The sequence below is a fragment of the Pezoporus occidentalis genome, unplaced genomic scaffold, assembly GCF_034315485.1.
Source record: "Pezoporus occidentalis ecotype Australia unplaced genomic scaffold, CSIRO_AGI_Poc_V1 ctg19, whole genome shotgun sequence".
Classification (NCBI taxonomy): domain Eukaryota; kingdom Metazoa; phylum Chordata; class Aves; order Psittaciformes; family Psittacidae; genus Pezoporus; species Pezoporus occidentalis.
Genome location: NW_026913748.1, coordinates 7,303,073 through 7,318,365, shown reverse-complemented (window position 1 = coordinate 7,318,365; position 15,293 = coordinate 7,303,073). Strand labels below are relative to the sequence as shown.

Genomic DNA, 15,293 nt, shown 5'->3' with positions numbered 1-15,293 from the left:
AAACCCTGTGGTACACCACTAGCGAGTGACTGGCCTCCAGTTGGACTTCATACCAACAATATTTTGAGTCCAGCAGATCAGATAGTTTTCTGTCCATCTCACTGTCCACTTACCTAGTTTGCGTATCAATGGTTTGAGTATGTTGTGAGAGACACTGTCAAAACCTTTGCAAAAGTCAAATAATATCCACTGCTCTCCCATCATCCACTGAGCCAGTCATCTCACTGTAAAAGGCTACTGGGTTGCTCAAGTATGATCTTCCCTGTGTAAATCCATGCTTGCTACTCCAACTCACTTTCTTGTCCTTGACATGTTTAGAAATGGCTTCCAGTAGGAAACCATTTGTTTCATTGCCTTCCCAGGGATTGAGGTGAGGCAAACTGCCCTGAAGTTCCCCAAATCCTCTTTCTTGCCCTTCTTGAAGGTAGTACTGATGTTTGTTTTCTTCTGGTCCTTGCTCTGCCTCACTCCCCCAGTTGCTATTACCTTTCAAAAATAGAGTGGTTTCACAATGACAGAGGCAGGTCTCTCAGCTCTTGTGAGTGCATCCCACATGCTACTTAACCCTATCCTCCTCTACCAAGAGAAAGTCTTCATCACTTCAGACCTTCCCACCAATCTCAGGGGCTGGGATTCCTGAGGACAAATGTTGCAAATCAGGCACTGTGTAGGTCCTTGGAGCCCCTCGAGCTCCCTTGAGAAATCAAGTTCTGTTTTACAAAGCAGCCCTGGAACCAGAGTGTCCTGTTCACTATTGCAGTAGGTGTTGGAAATGGATTAAATGATTAGTTTTGTATATCTGAGAGGAGGGGTTGTTTTCTCACCCAACACATTTGCATCCTAACGAGTTTGTTTCTGAAAGTTCTGGAAAGGACACTGACATTTTCATAATTGCACAGAAATGGCTTTTGAGTGTGTCCATGTGGCAGCCTGTCCAGTCCACAGTTCTGTCCCAAGTAGTGTAAAAAACAAGACTGGGGTCTTTGGAGGAAAGCATGAGAAACCAAACCTGATCATTCCTTACCCAACCATTAGATCTGCAGCATAAATTTAAATCCCATAAAATTCAGGTAATTAACGGTGAATATTCTTGTTAGGATTAATTTTGTTAGGTAATTCTTTAAGAAATCTTTCTGGGTTCTTGGATTCAGTTGTATCAGGTGATAGTGACTTCCAATATGTTGTTTTCTACTGACAATAGCATTCCTTGTATACCTAATGCTTTTTTTAGTTCCATTGATTATGTTCTTATTTTTTGTACAATGAAACTAGGACCATCTTGTTCTCCTTTTCCTATTCCATTTATTATTTCTCTTTCAGGCAGCATTTTCTGTGCATTTCTTCTGAATTAAATCATGTCTTTCCATGTCCCTGATCACTTTTAGTCATCTGTCTCTGCTTGTGTTTTTATAAATATTTTTATTAATCCTGTCATATTTAGTAAGAAAACACACTGGTTCTAAAAATTGATTAAACCTTTAATTACTTTTCTTTGTGGGTATATGCATCCTCCAGGTTCCCACAATGTGGAATATTTATGTAAAAGATTCTGAGTTATAATTCCAATTCTTAACAAAAAAGCATTGGAAATGTTCTTTATGGCCATATTAATCCTTCATCTATTTGAAGTACTACTAGCTGTCTGCTAATGCAGGAAAAGCATGTCTGTTGCTTGGTTTCTGAGGTGCTTTCTAAAAATTATTTTATGCTTTCTTAAGTGTGGGAAAAGCAGAAGGTAAGAAAAAGAACTGAGATTTAAATGAGAAGGAAACCTCATGCTCGGGAAGTCTTGGAATCAAGTGTTTATTTTTACATGTGATTTGTGGGTTTAGAAAATTAGGTTGCAGTTGTAGTTCTTTCAATAGCATGATATTTCATAATCAGTGCTGCAACTAGTATTTTTGGTTACTGAATATCTGGGTATGTCTGTATTTTACTATAGTGGAGAAATAAAGGAAAAGATACTGTCACACTTACTAAAAACCACTTCTTTTCTGTTGCAGTGTAAGACCTGCTCAGAGCCAAAACAAATAACCAGTTCCTCTGCAATCTATAACAACCCCAACCTAATCAAACCAATTCCAGTGAAGCCTAGTGAAAATCAGCAGCAACGAGCAAGCAAAACAAGCAATGAGCAGCAAAGCAAGGTAAAATGTTTTGTGTGTTTTCTGACCAGTGCTGCTGTAATCAAGTAACCATGTAGGGATATATATTGGAGTTGGAAGGTCAGTGCAAGAATTTGAGGTGGAATGACTGTAAGGAATTATTTTAATGCAAAACTAATCAGTTTTATATAAAGCTCCGCAACCCCCACTGCATGATGTAGAAGCATGTAAGTCACAGGCATACTATGCTGAGGCAGCAAAGAAATACCAGTCTTTCAAATTTCAGATGCTACTTTGATTACAAACTGGTCTAATCAATTGCAGGGCCACAGTTTTTGTGGTTTTCTTTTTTGTTTTTCCTTTTTTTTTTTTTTTTTTTAGGTTAGTTCTTTAAATAAAGTATCTTGATATCTTCAAGTTCAATCATGCTGCAGCATCCTAAAAGCTGAATTCAGCTGTGACATGGAGATGCACAAGAAGTGGCCCTACTTCATACATGGGGAGACTTCTCTTTCTTACTAATATTGTACTGATGGCTGAAAGGGAATATGCTCTTTCATGGTGTTTGAAGTGAAGCCACTTCTATCTCTCAGGTTCACTGCTATTCTCCCACATTAGCAGGTTGGCAACTGTTGTCTTGCCCTTCCTATGTGACAAAACTATTAAAAATCCTCTTGGAAGAAAAGCACATATTGGTTTTCTCAGCTTTTCCTTGAATACTGCTGGCTAAATGTCACCACTTAATGTGACTTATGCATGAGGGAACTATGTTTACTTTTTCCTTTGTCCCCTAACAGAATGTGGATCCTGAACCACAGCACTTGTCTTTGACAGCACTGTTTGGAAAACAAGAAAAGACGGATGTCTCAGAACCACTTAATAAGCAGAACCAAGAGAATCTTCCTATTAGGCAGGGTGTAGTACGTTCACTGTCCTATGAAGAACCTAGCAGGCATTCACCCTCTGCAGAGAAACAGCTTTGCCCCGCCATTCAGAAGCTTATGGTGCGTGGGACAGACCTTCATCCGCTTTCTGAGTTTCCTGAGAACCGACTTTGTGAAAATGGCAATACCCATCCTGTGGGTGAAACTTTCACAGGACTCTTCCAGCCTGTGACTTCTCATGGTATTGCAGCATCTCATGTAGTTCAGGATACTGCTGGCACTCAGAGCTTACTGCAGAAATTGCAAAGTCAGTCAGGGACGGTGCCTAAAAAGGACACCAGTGCAACAGGATCTGTGAACTCAACAGCTTCTGTGTTCAGCAGGACTCCTGCTCCTGTTGGAGCACCAGCAGCACCAGTAAATAACATGAGCCAGCCACCTTTGGTGTATTTCAATGGTTCCCTACCAGGCCAGGCTTTAGAGTCTCAGACACTTGGTAAAGAACAATCCAAACTTCCTAGACAGCCACTTCCTCTCTCGGGCAATCAACCAGCCAGTTCTGGGGTGATTTCACCTCAAGAGTTACTGAAAAAACTCCAAATAGTGCAACAAGAACAACAGTTGCATGTATCCAGCAGACCAACCTTGGCAGCTAAGTTTCCTGTCGTTACTCAGAATACCAATACATTGAAACCACTGGATTCTTGGATAGAAAAGGCACCGGGTACAGAAAAACAGAGCGCTCTCTTTCAGGTAAATGTGAAACATCAACATTTAAAAAAATAATAAAAATCTAGCAATCTTTTGAACTTGATGTTTTGCAAGGTTAGTCTTTGTTTCATTTTGACTACTGTATTCTTGTTGCTATTCTTACCACATGTTGCTGTACATAGTTCATTTCGCAGGGGATGATTTAACAACAGCAAATAAGTTCTGATTTACTAAGCTGTGATACTGTAAATACTGATGGCTGCACCTCTTGCACATCAATAATGACCAAAAACACTGCAGTCTTGGGTTTTTCCAGAGGCACTTTGAAAAGTCACCTGGTTTTCAGTTGTACTTATTTTAAGGTTTCTCATGTGGTTACTAAACGTAATATTTTGGGTTTAATAATTTTTCTTACAAAATTAGTCATGGCTTTCTCTGTGCAGGTATGCATTCCTTTGTATGCCTGTTGCTAAAAGTGCTTTAAAGATCAGTTGCTTTCTAAGAGCAGTTTTCTGAATCTTTTTTGTATTGATGAATTAGCAACCTTGTACCGTAAGCACTACTGCAAGTATTCATTAGCTATTTTTTGTGATGTAATGTCTTTTTTTTTTAAAAAAAAAAAGGCCTTGTTCCTGAATGCCGTCAAAAAAAAACCAAAACCTTTAATTCTCGTGATTGTGACCCTAGAAGTCAGAGTGGTGTTGCAAAAAATTCAGGAGATGTCAAGAGAATGTGTGTCTCACGACTACATTTTTCTGTTTTTAAGGAAAGCATCGTATACAATTACGAAATGTCTCATCCTGGATAGCTGCTGTCTTTGTTAACAACTTCATTTTCTGTAGGATCTTTCTCACTTGAGTGTCTTCGCTGTTCAAGGATGACTCTCAGTGCCTTTTAACTTACTTTATTGTGGACAGACTGTTCACAAGATTTGTGTTGTGCTGGAGCCTGACTTGTATTGGAGTCTAGAAGTTACCCGAATGAAAAACCATTCACCTTTTCAGTGTAAAATTCAAAAGCTGCATTTCTATTGCAACTTCTTGAAAACCCAAATGAAAGACCACAGAATACTTCAGCATGTTCCAAGAATCCTCCTGATTCTAGAGAGTTATATTACACATGAAGAAGCTGAAACAGTCATTTAACAATTAAGGGCCACATCTGTCACTAACACTGTGACATGTCAAGATTTCTAATTCCATGAGAGGTCAGAGGAAGATTAATTTGCGATAGCAAATAGCTCTCATTATTTTTATTCTTTTAATTAAAGCAGCATGACTTTGAATAATCTGTGTGAAAGAGTTTTGGGGGGATTAGTCACTGAAATTATTCAGGAGCAGTTGCTTACAGATGGTATTCTGACTTTCTAGTGGAGTGCTAATGAATTAAAAGAGTATCCAGAGTCACAAAAATTTACTTCTGTTTTCACTGGGAATGGGTCTTGCCTGCTATAAATGAAAGAAATTGTCTAACTGGTACATGTACGGATAGCATGGAGACATTCCTTCTTTGAAGGTAAAATGAGGCAAGTGCCAGGCTGTGTAAATCACTATGCATAAATGAAAAATGGAAAATATGCTGATATATTTTCAAATGAAAAATCCATATACATGTTGATATTGCTAAAGACTGCAATGCCAGCATTAGTTGCAATACAGAAGGGGAATTATTGAGGTCTGATGTAATGCAATGTCAATGATTTTACTGTCTAAGTACTAGAACAGTAGCTTGTGAGAAGAGTGAAATCTTCACTGCTACAAGTCTCATTCACTGTGATTATTGCTGCAAGTTTGCCTTAAAAAAAAAAAAGCAGCTGAGGATACTCAGTCTCACTTTGCATGGCTGTGAGCAGACCAAGTAGATTGAGACTGCCTATGAGTGGCTTCACAGACCAACAGCTACTACCAAAACAGTATTAGATGCAGTTCTTCTCACACATTTAGCAGCAGATTTAATGCATAGACTGAAAATTATAATGAAAGTATGAATAATTATTGTTTCGGACACCTAAAGCTCTGCAACCTGGAAGGAATGGCCTCTTTCACATGCAGCAGATTGCCAAGAATGAAAAAAGGGGAGGAAGCTAAAAATGAAGGTGTGAGTCTGTGTTCCTGTAGAATGCCATGATTTACCCACATGAAATATGCCTGTTTCTGAAAAAAAATAAAATAAATAAAATTGGAAGATAAAAATTTGAAATAACTTTTATAACCAACGTTATTCTTTTCATAATATAATCCTTGCTGTAAAGCAGAGGCTTTAAGTGCTACCATGCCTGCAGACAGACATTCAAGTGAAATTGAATTGGCACAAGTATATCTGCACATGCTCATGCAAAATTGATCAAAGCAGATTCTGACAACAAATGCAGCAAAAGGTTTGTTCTCTGTAATTATTTATCTTTTGGTATTGCCTGCTCTACTACAATTAATTATACAGGAAAAGCAAATTCTGGAAAGTCTGACAGGAATGGAGAGGTATCTGGACAGTGTCTGTTGTTGGAATCATTATTAAAGGAACACCCTAAATCCATCTAAAACAGCACTAAGAAAATGAAAGCAAGTCTTTTCCACAATTGACACATTACAAGTCCAAGTTTAAATTGGCTTCTCTGCCTCTCCATATGGTGTAAGAACTGTGATTTCCCACATGGAAAGGAAGAGACCGGTTACCAAAAAAAAGAAAAAAAAATAGAGAAAGAAAGAATAAAAGCAAAAGCTGAAGAATAATACTCGGAAGCATTCAGTCAGGTCTGTTGCCAGCCCTGTTCTGTGAAGTATTCCTTATGTGGACAGTGAGTAACTTGTGCTTAAGATGCAATAAAAAGGCATTAATCTGCTGTGGTCTTTTAAGCATATGCATAGTGTTAGGCATGAGTTATCCTGATTATAGATACATGCATGCTGAAGTGTTTATGTTAATCAGAATTATGGGTTTAGAACTGCTTACAATAACCTTGACACAAATTTATCTTTTCTTCAGCAGGCCATTTATCTCGCAGCCCATTTTTCTCATTTGGAGCATTTTCCATCAAGAATGTATTTGGTACAGTGTTACATCTCCTGAATGTGTGCATGGTACCTAATATCTCTGGTGTGAGCATCACATCATTACCTTTCAATTGTCCTGACTGCAGTTTCAGCACGAGATTGTAGACATGCAGAGGAGGAATGCAAATAGATACTTACAACTTGTTTTGAAAAGTAGTTTAAGATTCTGTTCTTACACATCAATTTAAAAAATCTGAATTTGAAAGACAAAGCAATGTTAGCATTGTAGCCAGCTTTATTTTCGTGGGAATTGTCTTTAATGTTCCTGAACCATTCTTACATTAAATGTTCTCAGTTTTAAGTAATACCACTAAAAACCAGTTAGAGTCCCACAGCACCCACCCAGGTGCTCATGTTCCAGAGGAGCACTTGATGCACGTGGAATTCTGCGTGCGTAGGAAGCAACAGAGGCTGCCAGTTTTCATTACAGGAGATCCAATGCTTTCCTCAGTTCATGGTGTTACGTGAATTTGCCAGCTATCGTGTCATCTTGCTGCCAGCAGCCACGCAGAATACCAAATAGGTATCTTAGTGAGCGTTTATGCTTCTGAGAAGGAATTCTATATGCTGCAGTGATTATTTTGCGTGTTATTTTATTGTTCTTTCTTTATTGCTGCACAACTGATGGTAGACTCCTACTCTATATAGTGACTCAGAGATTTAAGTGTTGACCTGATAGATCTGGAGGTAATTCAGTAGAGACTGGATGAACAAGTAACTCAAGTTAGATTCTGTGGGGAAGAAATTGATGAACAGCATTTTGGAAGAGCTGTTATGTCTTGTGAGAAATTGCTTAAAGCTAAAAGATTGGCCCAAGGGCTATTAAAGTCTCTACAGAGCATTTTCAGTGTTTTCACCAAAAGCATAGTGTTATAGGAACTATATAGAACTAGTATATCTAGAACTAGTAATGCCAAGATCAGCATCCCATTTCTGCTGGGTGTCAGCTTTCCCAGTGACTGAAGGTGATCTGAACCAAGTCTAAAATGAAAATATGCCTGTAAGTTTCTTAAAAAGCCTGTTGTTCATGTAAATTTGTTAAATGGCAGAAGCCTTGAACATGAAGTGTTAGCAAAAATTGCATTGCAGTGTTTGCATACAGAAACAAATGCTGTGACTGAAAAATGATATTTATTTTCTGTTCTTTTGATACAAGTATTTTAAGTTTTGCAGTAACCTGAAGATATTAGCTGTGTCACCAGTAGATGGCAATATTGCTTATTCCATATAGTTTCCATATGCTTGGCAAGTGCTACCAAAAAGCAGAGAAGATAAGTAATTTTTTACATCTTTTAAACCACGTGTACATGTTTGAAAGTGTATGTTATTAAGTGCACAGTTTGCCTCAGGTTTTGTTTATTTGCCTTTGACTCTGGAGAGGAATGTCTTTTGGGTCTGAAGGACATGTCATCTAGGTTTTGACACAGTCTGTGTGGATTCAGCTATATTAGTGGGACAGTTTTGTCTCCTCCAGCTGCTCACCACCATCCCTTTGCTTGGAGGTTCCTGCCCTTGGAGAGAAGTTTGTATATACATTCTTTAAATGACATTAGGGAGAATCATTTGGTACAAGCAAACCCTGCCAATTTTGCTTGAGGTAAATTATAGAGAAGTTACTTCTGAGTAGAGCAGAAGCATTGTGATAAGTGTCTGGAGGCAGTCAGTCTTCCACTGTAGGAGAGCAATCTTCTTACAGGTGAACATCTGTGTGCAGTCTGAAGGTCTCACTCCACAGAGGGGTGTCACTTTGGACTTGGATTGATTTTCTTCTAAAAAGAATGTTGTTTTTCAAGCATAGGTGCACAAACATATGCACCACCTTCCTGTTTGAAGCAAACCTAGAGCGAGTTAGGAATACGTTAACTCATTCAAGAGCTTTTAACATAGACCTGATGGTTGCTGTTATGATTACATGCCCTGGGGTAGGAAAAAGCTGTAGGTCAAGAGTTTTGTTTTTAAGTAGAACTCTTTATTTGAGAAGCAATATTTACATAAAATGTTGTTGTGGTTTAAAATGTGAACTGGGATAGTTTTGTATTCGGTGCAATATTGTGTGCTTCCTGATACCCATGGGTCTTCCCTCACCCCTAGTGTTTCTGCTTCCTTAAATTTTGCAAAAAACAGCATGAGATCCCAGTTCTCTTCATTTCATTCTATTTTTATTTGTATTGTAGTCTAGCTAACATTGTTCAGAAATGTCTTGAGTAGAACAATCTAGGCGTAAGTCAAGCTACCAAAATATGGAAGTTTTTTAGTATTAAACTACGTTGTTTTGCATATCTGGGACATAAACCTAAGTTTTATTTTCTTAATTTTTCATCAAAACTGAAATGTAACTCAGGACACAGAGTAAAGTGATTCAGTAGCCTTTCACCTTCATACAGTTGCAATAAATCATCCTCCAGTCCAAAAGAGAGGAGCTTTGGTGAACTCCTATCAGTTGCTTTGTATGTTCTGTTCTGTGAAAAAAATATCGGGTACTTGAATAGAGAGAAAATTGCTGATTAGGATTAAGATTTATTACTATAATTACCTGGAGAGAGCTCTAATGTCTGCAAACTGAGTGAATAAACTTCCTATTATGTTGTATATTACATCTGATAGTATTTCCTAGTCCTGCATGGTTTACAGTTCCAGGATGTTTTGCAAAATTTAAAAGTAAAAATTCTTTGACACATATCTTTGCAGGTTGGCATGGTTATGATACTGAGGGAACTTGCAGAACTGCTGCAGCATCAAGGTTTTCCTTCTCCTTGAGGGCCTTTTTTGATCTTGTCAGCTGTGTGTTGGTTAGGAGTCAGTTCTGTTTCTGACAGTGCCACTAGCTCACTGTGGCTTTTTAGATAAATCACTTAATCTTTGTTTTCCTTCCCCTTTCCTTAAGTAAAATAATAAAAAATATATATATACTTATGTATATAATTATAAAGTAATTTGAAAGTTATAATTGGAAAGCATTTTCTAATATTAGCTACAGAGGTTTGTCTTTAGTAGTGATATTTGCACGTTAAGTATATACACAAAGATTAAACATAATGACTTACTGTCCCTATGTAGAAGACTTTACAGCTGCATTCTCTGGGAGTGCTGATATTTAATAGTAGTCTGATTTTTGTAATAAAATGCTCTTGTCCTAACGTCATTTGTTTGACAGATAGGCTTAATCACACTTGAATCTATTGCTTCAATCTCAAATTGAATGGAAGGTGTTTTAATCTGTAAATAGTTCATGTAGGTGGTCCTGAGATAGAGTTTCATGTAACTGCATTGATATCTAGCAGTCTCTCTACCTGTTGCAAATCAGTCTGCGGTTTTGACCATCTTTATTCCCATAGAATGAAGTAGATGATAGGTTTAATTGATGACTGTGTTTTTATATGAACAGGTAATCTCACCTCAACGCATTCCTGCCACTGTGACTCCTACGTTGTTGATGTCCCCAATGGTGTTCACTCAGTCCACATCTGCTCCACCAAAAGCAAATGAAAGTGGGCGATTAGCAGCAGCAAACCAAGAACCTGCTGCTAGTTCAGCTAGCCTTCTTTTGCCACTGCAAAGCACAGAGCCTTCTGTGGCCAGCAGCAGCTCAATGACAAAGATGCAGCTGCAGGAAACACTTCTACACCTGATCCAGGTAAAGTGCCAAGAATTCTCCTTCGCTTAAAATCCCAGTACCCATTTTGATATAAGCACCCTGTGTGATCGGTTGCATCTGACTGTCTAGAGATTAAATGAATAATTAAAATGTATGCTTATGGCTGCATGTGAGCAGAGCACTATGACATAGACTGAGGGTGTGATAGCCTGCCCTTGCACCCTGCTGTCTTAACTGCATTTTGATTAATGCATCTGATTTTGGGCTCAGGAAAGAAAAAAAATTGATGGAAAAGAACAAAGATGACTGAAAACTTTGTAAGGTGAATCTATGAGCCAGAGAGAGATCTATTCTATTTTTAGCTAAGAATAAATAATGGGTGATTATCCTAGCTGCCAAATATTACAGAGATGCATGTTAGCAGTAAGAAGAATTCAGATGGGAAATGAAAATTGCAGGATGACTGTGAGCAACTTTAAATATAGGTTAGATAACCTAAAACTATAGTTCAGTTAATTCAATGCAGTTCTCTAGTTCAAATGATAAAATTCCTTTTGCTGTAATTTTCCAGATTCGAATGTGACAAATCATTGACAGTGTTATGTATGAGATGATTGTTTACTGCTCTGGGATGATATGGGTGATTATGAATGTTATTTTCCTTAACTTGCCACATGATGAATATCTGAAGAGCAGAAGCTGGGGAGAGATTGTATAACTAAAGACCTGCCCGCAAAGGACAAGGAATAGAAACACAGATTTAATTTGTAGGCCAAAACTGTGTGCTTGTATGGCTTTCGAATAAAAATAAAAGTCATTATTGGAATGTTGAAGTTACTTAAAATGCAGTTTAAGTTCTAGATTCTGAGTAGGAAAGAAAGCAGTATCTTTAAGAAATTAAAGGCTTTTCTTATTTTTCCCCTGAATTTTTAGTTTGGGATTAAAAGATAAAATTATCATCTTTACACACTTCAGGTATCTGGATAGTAGTAAAGCCATATGTGAAGTTCAAAAGGAAGCTGCTCAAAGAAAATTGGGTTTTACCCTCTTAAACTTACCTGCAAAATGTGCATTTGACCCTCCTGTTCTTGGTGGTAGTTGGGAATAACTAAATTACCTGGAAATATATTGCTGCCAGTTTCTTACCTGTTACTTTTCATTATATAAAACTACAATCTTGGATGCTCCTGTTTTCCCTCAAATAGTATCTTGATTTTAATTATCCTCATATGTTTATATAAGCTACTTATGACATTCTTTCTTAATGTGGGCTGACCCATTCTTGCAAATTGATCTGAAGGAAAAGGTTAAGCAATCATCAGAACAAAGGACACAGCATCAGTTAGGAGCATTAAGTCTAAAAGAGCTAAACAAGATGCAAGGATTTGCCCAGGTAGGATTTAGTTTAGGATCAAACCCCAGGGTGTTTCACTGTTCTTGCAGGCATGTTTGGAATTATCACTGGAAGCTGCTGGAGGAAACTACTAAATAGAGGAAACTACTTTAGGAAATCCCTAGAAGGGAAGAAATTACAGAGTTGTATCGCCTCCATGTTATCATGTAAGAACAGTGGACTGAAGTTAAATCCACTGCGAGTCTGGAAAATCTGCTGTCTGTATACCCATTACTTCTTATAGAGATACAGTCATGTTTGCTGCAGTGAAGTTTATATTCATGTTAAGTTCTTCTTAAGGCTACTAGCAAGGCTTGGAAATAATCCATATTTTTGTAAAGGAAACAGCCTTTCTGTTGCTCACTTTTAAAAATAGAGTAAGAATGAAATGTAACTGGTCCATGAAATGGAGAAACCTTCTAATCTCTTTACTCAGAACGCCTATCATGCACTAACAATTACCTGTTTTGTTTTTCAGAATGATGACAACTTCTTAAATATTATTTATGAAGCATATCTCTTCAGTGTGAGAAAGGCAGCCATGAAAAAGTCTGTGTGAAAGATCATTTTTAAACTCAGTTTCTCCCTGAACTCTAGGAAAAAGGTTTCCAAATTTTCAAGTACATTTATGTTTAAAGAAATGAATGGTCTTAACCATTTTGCATACATGTAGATTTTGCTGGTTGGCAAGTACATGCTGTACTGAGACAGAAGTGAGCAAAAAACAGATTGTGCCTTCAGGAAGCAGAGCGTCACAATACTGAAGACTTAATAACGAAATATCTTAAATTATTTTTCTTTCATTGGTCCATACTTGGAATTGGTTTCACTGCATAAGGGCTCAGTTCTCAGAATTCGGCTTCCTTTTTTACTTGGGAGTGTGGTTGGTTATTCATTGACTAGGTGTTTGACGTGGATTTTCCCCGAAACGTCTGAACGTGCCCATCTCTGAACACATGGTGGCAATGTTGGACTGCTTTTAGGAACCTGAAAACCCGAGTGGCACCTCGGAAGGGAAAGTCTCGGGAAGCCTGAGCTATCATCGCGCTTAGCTGACTGCAAAGCCGTTTAGATGACATGTCATGACTTCCCCCCAAATTTTTGTACAAAAATCTTTTTCTATTTTAAGAAGAATATTTTTAGCTAGCTGTAGAAACGGGACTCTGCGGGTGTTTGGGGGGGAGGGTTTGTTTGTGAATGTACTTGCTATCAGCATAGCTCTGGGATGGCACTGGATTCATGTTTCTATTATTCCAGATGCAGTCTGCACATTGGATAAGCAATGTACAACTTTGTTAAGGGGAATGCTACCTGGTGTAAAACTCCTATTAATTTTTTTTAGTGTGTCCTGGAGCACAGTGATTTCATCGATCTGTTTCTAAAGAAAATAAAATGGCTATTCCCTCCTATGCGCTGATTTCATTTTATTGTACCATGGACTATGTGTTTACATTTGTGTGACTTTAAAATGATTTTACACTTGGCAGAAAGCTCACAATTTTTTAAATCATTTAGCATAAATGACTGAAATAAATTTTATGTATAATTTTTATTATTATCTGCCACTGAAGTGCCAGTTTACTACAGGTTAGAACCCAGAGATGTTGCTGAAGAGGCATTTCTTTTGTTGGTGCAGAGAACCCAATCTGTACTCCATAAGTGAGTACACATTCTTCTTTACTATGGGCTCTGGTGTAGGCACAGCTCAGTAGTTTCAGTGGTAAAGGTTCTTCAGTGTAAATTTGGATGCAGGTTTCAGTTAGTGTAGTTGTAACGATTTAAGCACTTGCTCCCACTCAACCTACATCTGGTGTTTCTCTAGTGCTCACGTTCTTTGAGAAAGGTTCTAAATCAATATTAAAAAGAAAAGTTGAGAGCTACTTTCTTTATAGACAAGTGAATAACCCCAAGAGACTCATGCCTACAGAACTGCTGGACTTTTCCCACACTAGGTGGCTTGTAGAGAGCAAGTTGTGTTCTAGTTCTGTTTTGTTACCAAACTGCTTATGATTCTTTTAGATTCAGTGAAAAGAACATGTTGAGCAAATACCAGGAAGGGCAGATTTAAAGATAGCAAGTCCTAATTCTAATCTTGTAGCCATAATAATTTATGTAGCCATTCAAGTTTATGGGATTCTACCGAGTTAATTGGTATTATTTCTGAATATACTGTGTGGAAGAAATTGGAATCTACACAAGAGAGTTTGTATGAAACTACATACATGCATAATTGGTGTCTGTGATGCTGGGGTACCTGAGAGTGCAATTTAATGATGATGGGGACACATAGTTAAGACCTCATTTGAAACAGAACTTCTGTAACTGGTGGCTAAAAATAATCCTCAAGCATCTCAAGCTGTGGTTTTGATATGTTTTTTAGTCATGAGGGAAGCTTTTACTTACAAAAGGCAAGTAGGAATTTTAAAACCATCCTTATTTACTGCTTTTCAGAGTAATGTAGCATTTACAAAAATTAAAGGCATATTTTTTAAAACATCCATTAACTCTTGGTGTTTATGACAACAGTAGTATTGGCACTGTGCTTGACATGCTGAGGCTTATCTTAAAGCAGACAAGGATAGAGCTAATTCAGGGTTTCCTCTCACTGCCCTCTCCTCTGGTTACATCCACACCAAGTAACACTGACGGGGTCGGACTTGTCATTGTATTATGCTGTAAGGGATTTCTGGGATTGTTTAGGAGGCATAAACTTGTCCTTTATGGAGTGAAGAAAAGAAGAGTAGTTGCTAAAGAAGAGAAGTGTTATTTTAGCTGGCTTGCATGCTTACCTAGTACAAGGTAAGAAGGTAGAAAAAGCTCAGAAATAAAATCTGAATATTATGACAATTAACCAAAGAGTAAAAGTAGTGAGAGAATTCTGTTGAGAAATGAAGCCAAACTTCTTGTGTAGGCTTCCCTTTCAGATGGCAGGATCTGCTTCTTCAGAGATGTTTAGGAATTGGTGAGGTGAGCTTGGAGTCCATACTGGAGCGTAAAACTGTGCCATGCCCCTTTCTCTCTTCTTTCTACTACAAGCTGAAGTATGTGTCTCAGAAAAAGGCATTTTCCAGGAATATAGTCGGAGCCTTCCAGTACTACAGAAAGCCTGGAGGATTCTTACCTAATACTGAAAAATTGATCTCTGCCTTTTGGTATTGTGTTTTGTTTAAGCTTCTTTATCAGCTCAGGCTGTCTTGTTACGCAGCCACATCTGTGCATGATACCAAAAAGCTTGGAGGTCACTTCCAAACACTTGGGTTCCCTATTTTATTATGTTATTTTTAAGACACTGTTAGAAGTAGGGAATCCTTGAGCTAGCGAGGCCTTTGGAGATGCAAAGGCCACGGCAGTTCAGATTGCTTTTCTTTAGGCCTATTTTTTTTTTAACCTGGAAAAGGAAAAAAGGTAGGAAGCAGAAAGTCAGAAGGTGTGTAAGGACCACATTAACTCTGCTTTAGATGCTGCCACAGTATGCGTGTGTAATAGTTTTTAATTGTCTGTATAATATACTGCTGTTTGGGGTTGGGCTTCTTCTGGTTCTAGTGGAATAAATAT

The 15,293-nt window shown here is 37.9% G+C and overlaps 1 protein-coding gene across 2 annotated transcripts in view; it reads left to right on the top strand.

Annotated features, from left to right (window-relative positions):
* DCP1B (decapping mRNA 1B) overlaps positions 1-13,270 on the top strand; it is a 46,565-nt gene extending 33,295 nt beyond the window's left edge. For both annotated transcript variants that reach the window (XM_062616694.1, XM_062616695.1), the window contains 4 exons: positions 2,004-2,147; positions 2,903-3,742; positions 10,136-10,384; positions 12,217-13,270. In XM_062616694.1, coding sequence (XP_062472678.1) covers positions 2,004-2,147; positions 2,903-3,742; positions 10,136-10,384; positions 12,217-12,297 — 1,314 coding nt within the window. In that variant the 3' untranslated portion in view covers positions 12,298-13,270. The remainder of the gene's footprint in view (positions 1-2,003; positions 2,148-2,902; positions 3,743-10,135; positions 10,385-12,216) is intronic.
* The last annotated feature ends 2,023 nt before the right edge of the window (positions 13,271-15,293 follow it).